Raw genomic sequence first — 15,387 nt, forward strand, 5'->3', positions numbered from 1 at the left:
AAGAGATATCTATTTTAATACCAATTAATAAATCGATAATGAAACATGTTTGCTATTTGTTATCAGCTGAAAAAAAGTATAGTAACACTATTTTTAGATTTAATGTTTCAAATAACCTAACCATTTTCCCCTGCTTATTCCCCATACTATTATAATTATGCTGATTAAATAAGGAACTGTGAGCCAAGAGGGTGTCTGGCAACGGCTTAATTGTATCTGTTTTGTGGTATTTGAGATCTACTGATGTGGTGTCTGGTCGCTAAGGTGGACGTGGCACTGTGTTGCCATGAGATGATGGTATTAATGGAGTCAAGCTGAGGACTGTGTGGCTGTGTTGTTCTACACAGTACATTGTTAGTCCTGGAGAGTTAGAAATAGGAGGTCCCATGGAGGCTGCATAGTCCATCTCAGAGCTGTGAAGACCAGACCTGGAGTGGTTGCCCGGTTTATAAGTGCAGGGCTGGGACTTGTTCACATCCGCCCAGGGACCACTCACAACAGCCTTGCTGTGCTTCCTCCCGGTGGGGAGGTGTGTGCGAGTGAGGCTGGGCACAGGGTGGGCTCTCGGGGACCTTGCCCTCATGTCTACTGCTTGACTACTCGCTATCTAGTGGTTCTCAAGCTTGCTATTTTCTTCATTAAATTGAATCCAGTACCTGCATGTGCACATTTCAGCTGTAAGAACGATTGCATTTCCAGACCATTACAGCAAGGAATAGATTTCAGGTAGTTGTGAATGAGAGAGCAAGGTTAAAGCATCATTTCTATATTTTATTTTTAAAAAAATTCCATAGTTTGATGATTTTCTCATCATTTTCTTACATAGTTGACTCTAGAAGTCATGTGTGTATTTCCCTTTTTCAGCCAGGATATGATGACCTTAATCCCGATTGGAGGCTCTCTACTGAGAAAAGAAAAAAAATTAAAGGTGAGTTGGGTGAAATATGTTAATTAAAACCTTAATAGACTCTTAATATTATATAATGTACTCTTTAAATGATACAGGAAGTCTCCGATACTTCTGTCTCCCTGGTGGAAACCCAGAGATCTGGAACTGAGACAGGGTCGCAGGTGCACCTTCTGGTGGTCGGGCTTTCCCAAGGCTGAGTCAGAGCCCGGGGTGTGCAGCAGCTGTCTCCTGCAGTCCAGCATTGAAGGGGCACCCTCATTCAAAGCTCTTAGCAAACCGCTTTACAGTGCTCCTGGGGAGACAGCTGAAAGGGACTCTTCAAAGGATAATCACTGAGTAGTTATCTTCTGGGGTGAGAGGTAATTAGGGTTAAGTAGGTGAGGTTTTTCTTTTATGTATCTCCATTTGTAAAAAATGGGGTATATATATATATCTATTACTTTTCTAAAGAGGAAAAAAATCAGTATTTACATTTAAATAAAAGTAATATTTAATTGGTATTAAAAACAAACATTACAAAAACTTTAAGGGTTACTTTGAGTTATTTACTTCTAGTATTTAACTAAGGGTCACTTTTTTTTAGGCGAGACTCTTCAAAATTAAACATCCCTGAGTTTTTAGGTATCTCCTTTAAAATCACAGATACAAGGTTCAAAATCTGTATTACAATATGATTTAGTTCACATTTAAAGAGGATTGAAAATTCGATTCACGGGGCTAGCAGGTGGCACCGTGGCTTAGGAGCTGGACTCCCACATGGCTGGCCTTGGTTCAAGTCCTGGACATGGTGGCTTGTTTTCTCACTTTCTCTCTTTCTCTTTCTCTCTTTCTTTCCCTCTCTCCTTCCCTACCTCTCTTGGGTGAGTACATGTGCCCTGTAGCAAATTAGAAAATAATAATAATAGTGAAATAAATGTAATTAAATCTTTAAAAAAATCTGATTTATTAATATCAAATTCTATGCTTTGTATTATTTGCTTTTGTTGAATTATAATCTAAAATATTCATTCAGAAACATTTCTGAGAAAAAAATAATGCTTTGTCAAAGCAGAAGTTAGAATCTGAGTTAAATGAGTTGCTTCTCTTCCTTCCCACTTTACACTTAGCAAGAAGCCCCAGGAACTCGGCTTTTCACATTTTCTTGGAATTTCTTATTTATATGGATTGTCTTAGGCTTACATTGGGAGAAATTATTGTTATGGTCTTTGTTTTTATTAAAATGAGTTATTCTCATGGTGCCAAACTCCAATTTAAAAAACTCTCCTTAGTCTAATATTGAAATATATTTTTAAATTTATGGTTTATGGTTATATGTATTACTTTTAAACCACATCATATCCTTTGTGGAATAGGTGAGGTTAGAACAAGTACGATAAAACGGTAATAAATATCATGGCATTTCCTTTTGAATGCCTCAGTTTAGTGAACCGTAATTTATTTTTGTCTCTAAAAATTTTTTACTGGCTAATGTTTCTCCTTCTCTGAGTAGTTATAAGTTTAAGAGGAAATCAGCACTGGAAACTATTAGGTCTTGAATTTTTCTAGAGGGGAATAATCTCCTTACGTGTCTGAAAGTGATAATAAGTACATTTCCCAAAGCTTTTAAAAATAATTATTTATTTAATTTTTTAATTATTATTTTTAATTTGCTATAGGGCACATGCGCTCATCAGAGAGTGAGAGCAAGAGCGAGTGAGAGAGAGAAGGCAAGTGGCTAGGTCTGGGATTCCAACCAAGGTCGGCCATGTGGAAGTCCAGTGCCTTAAAAAGCACACCACCTGCTGGCACCACCTTCCCAAACCTTTTATACCCTTTATTTATATGCACACTTTGAACACACCCACCTTTCAGCTTAACATTGACTATGGTGACAGTTAATTCTTTTGAGTATATTCTGAGGTATTTTGAGAGGAGGGACCTTAATTTGTAAGCTTTGGGTTTTGATTAACAATGGTTTGGATGTTTATTAAAAGAATTTTATGTCTCATGACCTGAGTAAAACCTCGAGTGATTTAGATTTTATTTTTCCCTTATTACATAAACATGCCTCTGCCCATGTAGTGTTTTTGTTTGTTTTAATTTTTTGGTGGTTTTTAGGTTTTTGCCATAGGGTGCATACATTCGCCAGAGAGAGACAGAGAGAGGGAATATGAGAAATCATCCCATTGGGGGTTGGCCATGCCACAATCCCTTCATTTTCCTGTCGGAACTTTGTGTATACATGCATGATTTTCCAGCCTCTGGGTCAGGGACTCAAACTGTGGTCAATGGTGTGGGAGTCAGTGCCTTAACCACCATACCAAATGATGGCCCAGTAGTGTTGGATTTTAAAGTGATTATTGTTTTAAGCCTGTTGTAATTGAATCCTATTCTCAGATGCACGTGGATTAACTTATTTTTCCTCGTCAGATAAAGAGTCCTTCTACCCGCTGGTAGATGTCAACTGGTGGGCAGACAGTGCAGTGATACTGGCTCGATGCTCTGGTGCTCTAACTGTTTCATCTGTGAAAACTTTGAAGAATTTACTGGGAAGATCTTGTGAGTGGTTTGAACCGTCACCTCAAGTCACTGCTACCCATGATGGGGGGTTTTTAAGTTTGGAGGTAAGGCTTTTGTCTTTTTTTGAGAGTAGACATGTATGTATGTCACCAAAAATCTAACTGTCAGGCTGATTATTTTAGTTGTCTCATAATGTTGTCATAAAAAACAACAATTCATGATTAGAATCAGATGTTGGTACAGTATTAAAAAAAAGTTTATCATTTAGTATATAAAACATTTGCATTAGAGGTGTATGAAGGAAATTTATAGTGATTTTTATCAATATCTTCCTCACTGAAATGATCAATCTAATTGTTCCTGGATATGTCATCTATAAATTTAGGATGGTACTATTACCTAAAAAATACAGTCTTTCATCAATTTCCATGGCATAGCAACTTAAAATTTTTAAGTTAAAATTTTTAGTTATTTTAATAGCAAAAAATTGTTTATCATGATAAAAGAGCCGAAAATAGAGGCTCGTTCTTTAAAGTTGTGTTATAATAATTTAAAATTCTTCTCTTATGTCTCTCACGGGTAATAATCTTCACTTCAGCAGTGAAGATTGATATAAATATTTTTTACTCCAACTTTTGTTACAAGTCTAAAGATGTTCTTTAAATAATGACTTTAAATGCAAACTAGCTCCGTTAAGTCTGGAGTGAAAGTTATCTTCAACACACAGGCTTTTAGAGTCAGAACTTAGTGTAGCTATTAAACACTAAAAGGTAAGGTAAGGGAGAGCTTTTCTCATGAAAATAAGTAAATACCTCATGGTCATTCTCTGAATAGATGAAAAAAAGATTAATCTTATTTTTCCACAGCAGATATAGAAATATTGAAAGTAAGAGAAATTGACATTCTCAACTTCTTTATTTCCCTAAAATAATTACCAACCATTATTAGACTATATTAGTAATGTACTGTTATTAAAATAGTCTTTAGTTTTGAATATTTGATGCTGTTGATGTTTAAGATGGGTCTTCAAAAAGTTCACGGAAAACACATAATATGGAAAAACTACAAATGTATTAAAGGTTTTTTTTTTTTTTTTGCACCGAAATAAGCAAATACTTTAATTCTGTTTCAGAAACTTTTTGAAGTCCTCTTATATCGTTTGTGATTTCGTTCTTTTAAATTCCATTGTTAATTTTAATCATGTGGTTGATGTGACAAATCAAACTAGAGCAGAATTAAAAATATATTTTGTTTCATTAACTGTAAAGATTGTTTTTGGTTCCTTACTCGTAATTTTATACCTCTGTCTTCAACTTAGTGTGAGATTAAGCTTGCCCCCAAACGGTCTCGTTTGGAGATCAGGGCTGGAGAAGAAGATGAAGGAGAAGAGGATTCTGACTCCGATCATGAGATATCTGCCAAGGCGCGGTACTTCGGTTATGTGAAACAAGGCCTTTACTTAGTGACTGAGATGGAGCGGTTCGCACCCCCCCGAAAACGCCCACGGACCATTACTAAGAACTACCGCCTTGTGAGCTTGCGCTCCACGACTCCAGAGGAGCTTTACCAGAGAAAGGTCAGTGCATCATGGTACTACCAAAGTTTGAAGGCATCAAGTTTTTGTTTTGTTTTTTTGAGAAAAAGCGAATTTTTCTATTTAAAAGGGAACTGTTGATTCCTTACATGGTAGAAATGTTGGTATTATAAAACTTGAAAATAATGCTAGTCTTTTTATCTGAGTAATCAAGATTAAAACAGTGGATAAGGGGGCCAGATAATGGCACTGTGGCCTTTAGCCTTCATGGGAAGCTTGTGGGTTCACATCCGGGTCCCACCATGAATATGCTGGCTCATACCCATGACTTGGGGTTGGCTGAGGCTGCATTGGATCATGGTGTCAAGACCCTGAAGCGAGTGCTGTTTCTGCTTCTCTCTCTCTTTCTTTCTCTCTCTTACTTTTCAAAGAAATTAAAAAGCAAAACAAACCCAGAAAACGATGGATAAATGTGAATTCACTTGGATTGGTTGTGCACTTGTGCCTTTGCCTGGTTTTCTTTTACCCTTCGTGTGGTCTTCAGCTCTCCTCTCCTCTGTGCTTGAGTGCAGCTGTCTATTCAGATCACAGACTGGGGAGGAAGAACAGGCCGGCTTTCTCGTCAGGCTGGCTTGGGAAGCCACCATAGCTTGTCTGATTGTGGGGAGTATTCCTTATTGGTGCTGCCCCTGCAGTGTCATGGGAGGAGCTCTGGACCAGGAGTTGGGCTATCCCACTGCTGTTCTTGGTTTTGCTTTCTTTACTATATAAGGAGCTTTTCAGCTTTTCTCTCACCTTTTGTAAAATATAAGGAATACCAGATCTACCTACTCCTCAGCATGTCCATGAACGTGCGCGTGTGTGTGTTTGTGTGTGTGTGTAGGAATTTGTAACATGCACGGGCCTAGTAGTCATTTTCATTCACGTGTCATCATAGCGACTGCAGATGATTTAGTAAGGTGACATTTCTGTTTCCATTTCCCTCTCTGCAGATTGAAAGCGAAGAGTATGAGGAAGCCTTGTCTCTGGCTCATACCTATGGCCTGGACACCGACCTCGTTTATCAGAGGCAGTGGAGGAAGTCAGCGGTCAACGTTGCTTCAATTCAGAATTACTTGGTCTGTGTAAACGTTTGGGGTCTGTGGTAAAGTTCATACTCTTGGAGTATCTTCTGTTGTAGAGCTGATTCATTTTAGTGTACTTTAGCCAATGAAGTATGCTTTTCTTACTTGGAAAAATTACCTTCTCAGGTTCTGTGGTCCCTGCAGCAGGACTTTGCCACCAGAAATTTGTGAACAAATACTTGTTGATAAGCCAGCCAGTTACTGGCATGCAGTTCTTTGAAAAGACCAAGGGCAGACTCCTTATTGGCCTGATCCTCTCCCTGACAGTACCACATTTACCCTTGTCACCTGCATTAGTCAGAGTCTAGTCAGGAGCTAGAAACCACACAGCAATTTGAACAGGGAAAATTTCAGTATGCGAAATTATTTTCTAGTAACCAGAGATGGACTGTAAAGGGATGAAGAGAACTTTAAGCAATATCCCAGGGACGAAGGAGCATACCCATGGAGGAAATGAACTTGGGAATGAGGCCTCCTGACCTAGACTGGGGGTTCAGCTCTCACTGGACAAGGAATGGTTGCAGCACATTGGATGGAGAAGTTCTCTGGGTGTCCTTGGACCAGGGCTGGGCCAATGTTGGCAATTAGGGAAATGTGGAATACATGGGAAAGCTATATTGCTCCTGCTAGAGTGCCTGAGACCCAGGATTGGAAGTCCAGAAACCCCAAGGACTGGCAAGCAGGAAACCCCCTGCCAGCATGCACTCAGCTGAAGGCAGGTAGACACATAAGGAACTGTGGTCAGGACTGGCAAGCAAGAGCTCCCTTTCCCTGTAGGTGGCCCAGCCTGAGCTTTCCTGTTAGGTGCCTGGGAGAGTCACAGGAAAGGAACCTGCCCAGGGCAGTCCCACTCATCCTAGTGGGAAGTCGTCCAGAGCAGGAGGAGGGGGAGTTAAGCACACTGCCACGTCCCCCATTCCTTGCTTGCTGCCAAGTCATAGGAGCAAGACCCAAAGCACATTGGGACTGGAAACCAGACCGTCTTCCTTTGCAGTGGCCCTCCGTTGGGTCCTAGTCATGCCGTAGTCCTCAGATCTTACATTCTCCATCCCATCAGGTCTTAGGCATGTGGGCTGTGCCTGCATGTCGTTGCCAGGGCTGGATTCGAATCCTGGTCAGTTGTGTGAGATTTGGCTTCTCCTGCATGACACTTAATTGCTGCCCTGTGGGCCAGAAATATTTAGAACTTCTGAACCTACCTGTAGAATGGAAATCTGCCTTTACATTTAGGAAGATTCTAGGGAATATTGGGAGGATTTCATGATAAATTTATGCGCATCAGTAATCACAAATAAATAACAGCCCAATCTGAAAAATTTGTAGGCAAGAAGATGCTTCAACCAAATAGGATGGTAAACTGCTAAGAATTAATATAGATAGGGGATCAGATAAGAGAGAATGTGAGAGAGAATGATGCAAAGGAAGAAGATAAAGTTGCATGTGTGTATTTTTTTTTCCCCAGAAAATAAAAAATGTGTATTATCTTTTTTGTGATTTAGGGCAGTCAACATTGCTTCAGTTCAGAGTTCATGAGTATACATATACCCGTTTACTCGTTTTCTCTCGAACACAGTAAAGGACAGTTTTGGTCCCTGAAGGAGCTGAGAGGTACTAGGAGAGTCAAAGCAAATTCACTTTTTAATGAAGGGAAATATTTAATTCAGTTAAAAAGTCAGCAGTGAAGAGTGAGAGTCGTGTGCTGGGGCTGCGAAGGGGTAGAGGAAAGGCATAAATGTAGCCTTTGCTATTAAGGAACTTACAAACTTATTAACGAGGCAGACTTCATGCTTAAGTATGTACAACTCTACAAGAAAATTTCATACAACCGCAGTTTTGCATTGAACATAGTCATCACTATAGACTTGGTAGAAAGGGAAAGCTCTATATAGTGAAGGTGTGTTGAGCAAGAATTGAGAAGGATTCAAAGTAGGCCTTTTAGAGTTAGAAAAGGGCATGCTTTTTTTTTTTCTTTTTTTTGTGTGTGTTTAATTTGATTTTTTCTTTAGAGAGACATAGGTATCCTTGACAAAGTCTTGCCATGCCGTGACCCTCCCCCAGCCTTCCAGCCAGGATCACAGGTGCACCCACAGACATGGTCAGGCCAGCCCAGGCTCAGAACCTGGGATCTCTCATATGGCTTTAGTGTTGTGCAGCATAGCTCCACCTCCTGTGCCACCATGGCCAGGCCAGGACGACATTCGTATTAGGACAAGTGGTGTGAGTAAATTGAATTACAGTGAGTGATTCACTAAGCCACTGACTAAATCTGTCAGCTCACTGCCGTATCCTCATGTCCTCAGTGCCTAGTACACAGGAGGTGCCCAGAAACCTGTTGATGGGTAAATTGGCTCTGCAAGTCAACCAGTTTGTTGGGGGCGGATACTTGAAAATAGTAAGCACTGGGAAATATGAATGCAAAGGTATATTGGTTTAGGTTCAGAAGGATGTTGAAAGCTTGTGATGACTTAAGCTCTACCTTATGCTAATGGGGAACATCATGGACTTTTGACTGTGAAGGTGCCGAGGAAGATGGTACAGAAGAGGCCTAGACTGAAGGAGAACAGGGTAGGAAAGCCTGCTGGGCCCAGGGACTTCTGCAGTGCCTCAGGTGTTGTGTGTTTGAGAATTTAGACTGGCATGCAGGCTGCAAATATGGAAAAGAAGAAATGACTTAGGAGACACTTGACTAAAGGAATGATACAGTGAAAAGTTTAAAGGACCATAGGATGTGAGATAAATCCTACCTAGAAGGCCTGCAGGTGGTGTGGAGGTTGGGGTGCTGGATCCCACGTGGTTTGTGTTGTGGTTTGAGTCCTAGACTTGTCATCTTGAGTATCATGTGGACACATGCGCAGAATCCCTGGAGGAGAGTGGAGGAGAGGGGATTATGGTGTGGCCATCCCCCCTGAGGGGTGGTTTCTCACTTGCTCTGTCTTTTGCTTGCTCTCTGGCAAGTGCACATGCCCTATAGGAAAAACTTAAAAAAAAAAATTCTTGAATTTGTAACCCTAACAGCTCTTTCTAGGAAGAGGGCAAAACAAGGATTTTAAATGGAGTCTAGGAAGCATTTGGGGGAAAGATATATGCCCTTGGTTTTTCCCAAAAACAATGTACCTAGATTTCTTATGATTAAGTTACTATCTTGCAATATATCTCATAGTCAGATAAACGCAGAGCCTTGATATGCTGTTACTCAAATTAGTTTGGTTTCAAGATTAAACATGCTTATTCCAGTAGGATATATCGTGTCTTGCCTTTCTGCCTTATTTTCTGGTATTTTTCTGCCAAATTGCAAACCAAAGGCAACTATAACAGGCTGGAAAGAGCTTTTCTGTTTTTATTATGTAAGAGTGCTGAGTTTTGTATTTCAGTGCAGCTCATCAGAGGAAAGAGAGAAAGCAGGTGGGATCACATTCCCAGCACCCAATTGTAATCACCTTCAGAGAAGTCTCTGTTACAGTGAGCTTCTTTAGCAACTACCTGTGGTCAAGTTCTTTTTGAGTTTATTTTTATTTTATTCCTATTTATGTGAGAGACAGAGAGACTAAACAAGAGAGAGAAAAAAGATTCAGGCACCCTCAACACCTTTTTCATGCTGTGATCTACCCCCGGTGTCAGCCAGCCTGACATAGGTGCCTGGGGCACATGCACCCAGCGTGTGCAGGGAGACGTCTGGGACACGAGCTTGGACCTTCCTCTATGGGTTCAGCATTGCAGAGCATTACATAACTGCGGTATCACTGCTGTGTCACCGTTGCCAGCCCCTGTTGTTGCAGAAAGATAGATGCCGAGGAATGGAAATGGCACTCAGGAGAGAAAGGAGAACTTTTTATTACGTCGGCAGGCATGGAGGAGTTAAATACTCTGGATCTCTGGTCCCGGCTGAGAGTTGGACACAGTCTTTGTGGGTGAATTGGGGAGGGGCAGTTTCAGCACACTTGGAGTGTCCTATCAGGGAAGGAGCTCAGCGTCTGCTCTCATACAGAGCTGGCAGAGAAGCAGGGGATCCAACATGCCCAAGGCCTCTGGCCACTCAACAGTTCAGGAGAGGGGCAGCTAGCTTGCATTGAACATAGTCATCACTATAGTTTTCTGGGAACAGAAAACCCAGGCAACTATCAGCCCTGGGTTGCTTCAAGGTTGTTCACAAGTTCCTCCATATCAGAACAGAAGGTTCAGGCAGTTATCAGCCTTGGGTTGCTCCACTGTGGCCAGATTCTTAAGTAACTAAAACAGAAGGCTCTTCAAAAAGTTCATGGAAAATGTGCATTACAGAAAAACAACACGTGGATTTCTAAATTTTTTTGGTCACAAAATAAACTTGTATTTTAATTTTGTGAAGGTTGCTAGTACTTGAGGGGTAACTTTATCATTCTAGAAGGCAGTTGTCAGATATTGCAAGATGTCGTGGGTTCTTATTAATACCTCCGTTTTTGATTTTCTTTGTATCTAGAGTAAAATAAAGAAGCGATCCTGGGTTCTCCATGAGTGTTTGGAAAGAGTTCCTGAAAACGTGGATGCTGCGAAAGAACTACTTCAGTATGGATTGAAAGGCACAGACCTGGAGGCTCTGCTAGCCATAGGGAGAGGGGCAGATGATGGCAGGTTGGTTCTAGAAAAGTCTGGACTCACAGCAAGGGTGACTGTGAAAACTTCTAAGCCGAGACTCTGGTCCCAGATACACGTTTCTTTTTCTAAGTTACTCTGTAATGTTACTCTGCGTTTGATCAGTGCTTTCTCATCTGAGGTCTCAGCTTTCTTTCCTTTAGGAAAACTTGTTTGTCTGCGATAGCTTGAGCTCAGGGAACGTCCATTTCTGCCAGCACTTGTTTTTATGCTGGCTATTCCCAGCTGGGCTCAAGGCCCTTACCTGGCTGGCCTCCTAGTTAGGTGAACCACCTTGGGCAAGTCTGAGCTTCACTTTTCCTTTGTGCAGGGTCAGACCTTCACAATTTCTGGGAGTGTTTGAATTATGTATCTTGTGGGACCAGCAGATGATGTGGTAACTGAGGTGGCTGGATCCCACTTGGCTGGCTGCATGGTTTGAATTCCAGACTCCATGGTTTGACAGTCACACTGGTGCATGTGTGTGCCCCAAATCCCAAGAGGAGAATGGAGGAGAAGGGATTGTGACATTACCATCCCCTCGGGGGGGAGGGGGTGTTTTCTCATGTTTTTTTCACTTTTTTTCTCTGGCGAGCTCATGTGCCCTTTAGCAAAAACTAAAATAAAAATAAAAAAATAATTTGTATCTTGTGAGAGCACGTCATAAACTTTTTTTTTTAGGAGAGGTTTTTGCTATAGGGTGCGTGCGCTTGCCAGACAGACAGAGAGAGACATAGAGACAGAAAGTGAGAAATCACCCCCCCGGGGGGATGGCCACGCCACAATCCCTTCTCCTCCATTCTCCTCTCGGGATCTTGGGCACACATGCACACGCGCCCAGCGTGAGCTTAAGCCACCGGGTCCGGGACTCGAACCGCGGTCGACCATGTGGGAGTCCAGCAACATAGCGCTAACTGCTCCCAGCATGTCATAAACTTTTAAACACCACTCAAATGTCAGTTGATAATGATAGTTATAAAGTTATTTGATAAAACCATTGTTCATGGGACATTTGGAATTTTTTTAAGGAATGTTTATTGGTTTATTGAGAGAAAGAGTGCCTGAGGAGCTGAAGCCAGAGGTGCGTCAGCGCACGAACTTCTTTTGAGATAAAATTGTGATAGTATTTGTGAGAAATGAGTAATTTAAATGCGACTGACATTTATTACCTCTTTAAGACCTTAATTAGAAGTGATTCAAATAGTAAACTCTCTGGGCAACACTTTCTTCATAGGCTGTTTTACGCTGAGTACTTGTTACCCTACGCGTTTTCCTCAGTGGTTTCTATCTGTCACAGTTACTGATGACTTTCTGGTTAGCCTATTGATGTAATGACCGAACCATTTTGCCTACAGTGGCAAAGTTTTCTTTTAAATAATTAATTGTTTCTGTGGAAATCAACTTCATAATGGAAACAGTCAAAATAGAAGAAACAGCTTTTCACTACCTGCAATGAAACTTAAGTAAATTTTTTTTTTTGTTATTTTTTATTTTCCTTTCAGATTTACATTGCCTGGTGAAGTAGACATTGATGGTGTCTCCTATGAGGAGCTTTCACAACCTGCTGAAGAGCCTGCCAAGAATAAAAAAGAAAAAGAGCTGAAGAAGAGACGAGAACTACTTAAATTAGTGAACTTTTCAAAGTAAATGATTTATTACTGTTCCTTTGGGGGGTTTTTTTTTTTTTTTTCCCTATAGGGCGCGTTTCATAAAGACAGAGAGAGATAGAAAGCGAGAAATCACCCCCCCCCCCAAGGGGGTTGGCCACGCTGCAATCCCTTCTCCATTCTCTTCTTGGGATCTTGGGCATGCACACACATGTGACTGGCATGAGTTTAAGCCACTGGGTCTGGGACTCGAATTGCAGTTGACCACATAGGAGTCCAGTGACATAGCCATTATGCCAACTGCTAATCCCTCCTTTGGTAATTTCTGTAAAATAACTAGTCACTTCAGTTTTTTTTTTCCCCTCTCTCCAAAGGGTATACATGGACAAGGTGGGGAGAGAAACAGAAAGAAAGTACAGGGCCTGGTCACATTGAAATCCTTTTTTCCCCTTCCATTTCTTCATCCTGTCAGGATCCTGGGCATATGTGCATGTGCCCAGTGTGTTTCTAATCCACTGGGGTCAAGATTTGAACCATGGTCATCCAGGTGGGCTCTGGCTCTCCCTGTACAGTGCTCAGCTAATGAGGGGCTGGTCCTCAGTGTGATCTTTTTTTTTTAAAGAGATTTGTGCTTTAGGGCATGTGGACTTGACAGAGAGACAGAAAGCAAAAAATCACCTCCTGGGGGGGATAGCCCCACCACAGTCCCTTCACCTCCATTATCTTCTTGAGATTTTGGTCATGCACACGCACACACCCAGCATGAGTTTAAGCTGCTGGGTCCTGGACTCGGAGTTGAGCAATATAACCATTTCGCCATCTGCTGGTCCCCAGTGTGATCTTTATTAGTGATAATTACTCTAAATTATTTTGGACATACATTTAAGTTAAATGTAGTACATGTTATTTTACATTTGTGCTTTTGTGTACTGTTCCTTGGGTTTTGAGCTCAGTGGAATGTTACCATTTTTCATTCTATTTGAACTAACATAGAAATGTACTTCTGTGTCACCGTAAGTGGTCTAATGCAGTTATTCAACACAGGTTGACGCTGGAACAAAAGGAACTTTGCCGTTGTAGACTGAAATTATTAACCTACTTAGATCGACTTGCAACATATGAGGTAAGGAATAATTATTCATAATTTGGTACTCAAAGCAATTATGTTCATTTAATCTGTCATTATGAATGCTATTGCTGCCCCAATATTTGATACTCTCATTCTTTAGAACTATTCAGATGGGAAAACTGAATTTCTCACAGAAGCAGTTTCTCTTGTATATTAGTTTTGGTAAAAATTAGAGATTGTGAGAGGCCAGAAATTGTTTTGTTAGATAAGGAATAGGAGCATGCTAGCAATTTCAGAGCATCTGCCTTTTCTATATTTATAATCTTTTTTACTTAGTTTTGTTTTATGTTTTGATTTTTCAGATAGTGGCATATAGCTATTTCCAATACGAAGTTACAATATACACTGTTTTAATAATCTTTTTTTGGAGAGGTTTTTGCTATAAGGCGCATGTGCTCACCAGAAAGACAGAGAAAAACAGAGAGACAGAAAGCAAGAAATCACCACCCAGGAGAGAAAGCCATGCTGCAATCCCTTCCCCTCCATTCTCCTCTCGGGATCTTGGGCACGCACACACATGCACCTGGTGTGAGTTTAAGCCACTGGGTCCAGGACTCAAACCTTGGTGTAGACTATGTGGGAGTCCAACGACATAGCCATTATGCCAACTGCTGGTCCCCACTGTTTTAATAATCTTGATATGACTATTTCTTGTTAGTTCCAAATATTATGGAAATGTTTAGAACTTCTGATGCTGTAGACAAATCCAAAAGCCTTTGGTTCCCTACCCTGCTAATATAATTGAAATGTTTTTTTTTTTTTTTTTAAATAGTGAAGGAGACTATTAGGAAACACTAGTAATGAGTATATCATTTCATGCAAACTAGTTTTGAAAAATTCCTAATAGTTTTAATTATAGCTACAGTTAGTTTGGTTGGTGGGTGGTCGTGTTATTTTTAAATGTGTCATCGTAGTACGTCTGAGTTCTGTAATACTTCGAGGTGCTAGAGGGTACTGTCAGGAGGGCATAGAATGGAACCTCTATAAAGTTAGAGGTTCTATCTTGCTTGCTGATACACCTCCAGAACTCAGAATGGCACCTGGCTCATTGAGGAACACAGTAAGTTCTTATTGAAAAAACCAATAGGCAAAGAATACCTTAAAAAAATCAGCATATTTGTTCAGCACTATTTGTCAGTCATCATCTTGCATATTTTACTCAGATTATGTCTCAACAGTCTTTTGAAGCTATACTATTATCTTCAGTTTTGTGGCTATAAAAACAGCCTTAAAAGAGTGAGGTAATTTGTCTAAATAAATAGGAAGCCAGGACCTCTAACCAAGTCTCTGTGACTAGTAGCCTGTTTCAGTGTGTGCTGTGTAAAGGCCTGCTGCTGTGTAAGAAGGCGTGCTCTCGACCAGGTGAGCTCGTTGAGGTTGCTGGACCATAGGCTATGGCGTGGGGGGCTGGGCTGGCACGGAAGCAAGTAGGGAGATATGGTTGAATAGTTAGTGACCATATTTGGGAAGGTCTCATGCTGTGTGGAGAACTGAGCTGAATTTTAGTCAGAGGTTGATAAGAGTTTATAAAATAATGGAAAATGGCTGCAGTCAAAATGGGCTGTTGGCAGCTTTCAAGAAACTATATAGTGAAAGGGAAGTGGAAGTGGTGGTCATGAGAGGGGTGTGTCAGGGTTGTTTTCATAATGCAAAGAAGGAATATTTTATGCTAGTGGAATAAACCAGTTGAGAAGTGAGGTGACTTCATGGAACAGAAGAAGGGGTTCGAGTATAGCAGTGGGGTAGAACTGGGATCTAGAGCATGGCTGCAGTATAGAGACATTTTCAGGAGCAGCTATTTGTTTCTGCTCTAACCAGAAGGAAGATTGATTTCGTACAGTTGTAGGTAGATTTGTAGTTTTGGGGGGATGGGAAAATTAGAGAAACTTCCCACCTACTAGTCAATTAAACAAAGCAAGGGTTTCTGCTGAGAGTGGGGCTGAGGATAGAATGAGGGATGTCTGGAAAGAGGGAAAGGA

General features: G+C 40.9%; 1 protein-coding gene across 3 annotated transcripts in view; it reads left to right on the forward strand.

Annotated features, from left to right (window-relative positions):
- Positions 1-15,387, forward strand: part of NBAS (NBAS subunit of NRZ tethering complex) — a 423,746-nt gene that overhangs the window by 131,890 nt on the left and 276,469 nt on the right. For all 3 annotated transcript variants that reach the window (XM_014589621.2, XM_014589625.2, XM_006140811.3), the window contains 7 exons: positions 865-928; positions 3,320-3,513; positions 4,728-4,985; positions 5,936-6,061; positions 10,521-10,672; positions 12,175-12,315; positions 13,324-13,402. In XM_014589621.2, the coding sequence (XP_014445107.1) occupies positions 865-928; positions 3,320-3,513; positions 4,728-4,985; positions 5,936-6,061; positions 10,521-10,672; positions 12,175-12,315; positions 13,324-13,402 (1,014 nt within the window). The remainder of the gene's footprint in view (positions 1-864; positions 929-3,319; positions 3,514-4,727; positions 4,986-5,935; positions 6,062-10,520; positions 10,673-12,174; positions 12,316-13,323; positions 13,403-15,387) is intronic.

This window comes from Tupaia chinensis, unplaced genomic scaffold (genome assembly GCF_000334495.1).
Source record: "Tupaia chinensis unplaced genomic scaffold, TupChi_1.0 Scaffold000045_1, whole genome shotgun sequence".
NCBI lineage: Eukaryota > Metazoa > Chordata > Mammalia > Scandentia > Tupaiidae > Tupaia > Tupaia belangeri.